The sequence below is a fragment of the Halyomorpha halys genome, unplaced genomic scaffold (assembly GCF_000696795.3).
Source record: "Halyomorpha halys isolate HHAL.00 unplaced genomic scaffold, Hhal_1.1 Scaffold324.1, whole genome shotgun sequence".
NCBI classification, from domain to species: domain Eukaryota; kingdom Metazoa; phylum Arthropoda; class Insecta; order Hemiptera; family Pentatomidae; genus Halyomorpha; species Halyomorpha halys.
This window is the reverse complement of record NW_027112641.1, coordinates 412,934-415,354: the sequence shown is the minus strand read 5'-3', so window position 1 is coordinate 415,354 and position 2,421 is coordinate 412,934. Positions and strand designations below refer to the sequence as shown.

At 32.3% G+C, this 2,421-nt stretch overlaps 1 protein-coding gene across 1 annotated transcript in view; it reads left to right on the top strand.

The window, feature by feature from the left end:
* Nucleotides 1–1,303: 1,303 nt before the first annotated feature.
* The window catches only part of Tti1 (Telo2 interacting protein 1), a 23,287-nt gene continuing 22,169 nt past the window's right edge, over nt 1,304–2,421 (top strand). Inside the window, exons 1-2 of the mRNA XM_067050460.1 lie at nt 1,304–1,634; nt 1,706–1,833. Coding sequence (XP_066906561.1) covers nt 1,438–1,634; nt 1,706–1,833 — 325 coding nt within the window. The 5' untranslated portion in view covers nt 1,304–1,437. The remainder of the gene's footprint in view (nt 1,635–1,705; nt 1,834–2,421) is intronic.

Here is a 2,421-nt window from a genome sequence, read left to right as displayed (position 1 = left end):
TGATGATCACATGCGACACCTCGTTGGAAACCTGTCTGCTCGGGTGGTATGACGTCGGCTTCCCTGCAGTGGTCCATGAGATGGTGATGTAGTAGCCGCTCGAAGACCTTGCTCATGTGCGAGAGGAGGCTGATCGGGCGATAATGCTCGGTCGAGTCACCTTTCTTCCCAGGCTTGAGTAGGGGTACTACGATCGCACGTTTCCAGGCTTTGAATAAAATCCGTTCTCCTGACTATTTATAGCAACATACCTTGTTTCTCCCCCCCCCCCCCCCTTTGGTCTTTATTTTCTAAAAACAAATGCCTTTTAAATGATAACTAATAACTAAGAAATAGGGGCTAATTGAGAAAAGCTTGTTTACAATTATTTCAAATTTTCAGGATTATTTAGTCATAAAACAATTAAAGAAAATGGCAAAGTTTTTAATTAGTCTTTGTCGGAACCATCAAACGACTGAGTTTGCAGTAGAATAACTCACACATATGGCCGAAGAAAATCCTCATTTTTAAGCTGCTTAAATAGAAGCTGCGTGAAAACTCCTCGTGATACCTTAGCCTAAGTGAGTTAGGCCTCAGGCTTTCAAACACCATGCCACGACTTATAAGAGCGAAGTAGGAACTATAAACACCAATAAATTTGGTAATTTGTCGTGAATAGCGCAAAGTGAAAATGGTAAATGATAAGAGTGCTTCCGATATACGTACCCTTAAAACCCCTTTGGTACTCCTCAACCAATCTTTCCGCCCTTTTTTTTTATTGGCACAAACACTAAGCAGAGCTATGCCTCTATAGTCCGTCACTTTTTTTATTATTGGGATAATCCAGTGCGGCACTCCATTCACTAGGGCATCTAGTCGTCCAGGGCCCTGTTTCATAATGAAAGCTAAAGGTATTAGTTCAAAATACAAGTATAGAAACAATGTGTTAATTACACTAATACTTTTTTTTTCATAATAGGGAGGACTATTAGTGATATTACAGGAGTTAAAAAGTACTAAAGTACAAGTTACTATTGTACAAGTCAGTGTCATTCTATTAAGTTAAATCGACAAGACTAATAGTATTAGTTTGGACTTTATTATGAAACAGGTCCCAGATGTTATGAATTTGAATTTTCATCTCATCAGTCAACTGATTAATTATAATACTTTGGTTTAATTTACTAATTTTAAGAAAAAAATATATTTACACTATTGTTTCTCCAACTGTGCAATTTTATTATTAATTATATTATGTGTTGATTATCCTGATTTTTCGCTCTCTTCCTCAGATGATAATTAACTCAGTCAACATTGACCACTCGTTAGTGATGGCCAAAACTAGCACTTCAGTAAATTTGAAGTTTGAGTGATTTGCTTACAATGAGAGTTACTTTCATTTTGGAGCTACTAATTATGAAATTGTCATTATAAGAGATATTTAAGAAATTTATAATCATGGTTGACCATTGTCATCAGATTAAAGATGTTTTCCCAACAATTAAGCTAGCTTGTAATGAAGTTGCCTTAAATCCTTCAAAACAATCACTCGAAAATTTATATTCTGTTTTAAAAGCTACTGAGCCAAAATTAGTTAAGGAATTTGATTTTTATATTTGGTATCCTATATGTATTCATTTGTCAACCAAGAATAAGTGAGTTTTTATTTATGTATTGCATTATTCAATGAAAAGCCTTGGAATAATTTTTTTTCTCTGTATTTTAGAGATGAAACTGCCTGTATGCTTTTGAGCCAACTTTTAAAGTTATTGAAAATTTTAACTATATCTTCCTTAGATACATTTCTTAAGTTGTACTATTTGCTTATTGCTCAGATCAACAATTTGTTTGAAGGTAATTTGGTTGAACAATCTCGATTCCATGTTTTATACATTTAAATTATTTATTAGATAGTTGTTTCTACTCAATATTTTGATTTTGGGTAATGTAAATACTGTCGAGTAATCACTCAACTTTTTTGATCAAGGTATCAATTATGATACCATATTAAGTCAAATCTATGTTTCACCATGCTAAGGATTTTTGATGAAATAAAATTATCAAAACAAAAATGATGCCCTCTTGGTCGTACATAACCTGGGTACATATCACAATGTTGCACCATATTAAGGATTTATAATGACATAAAATTATCATAACAAGAATGATGCCCTTTTAGTTGTTGATAATCACTTGGTTACATATTACTCAACTAAAATTAGTAAAACGCTGAAATGATAATTAGATAAAACTGGAAAATTATTTGTTACTATGATAATAATTATAACCATATTTTGAAAAATATTAGTATTTAATTTCTGGTCTATTTACTATGGAGATCCTTTATTATTTAATTTCTACCTGTACGAACTGAAATTTAAATGAGTGTTCAACAAAAACTTTTAGCCTTGTAATTTATATATATATATATGTATGTATATA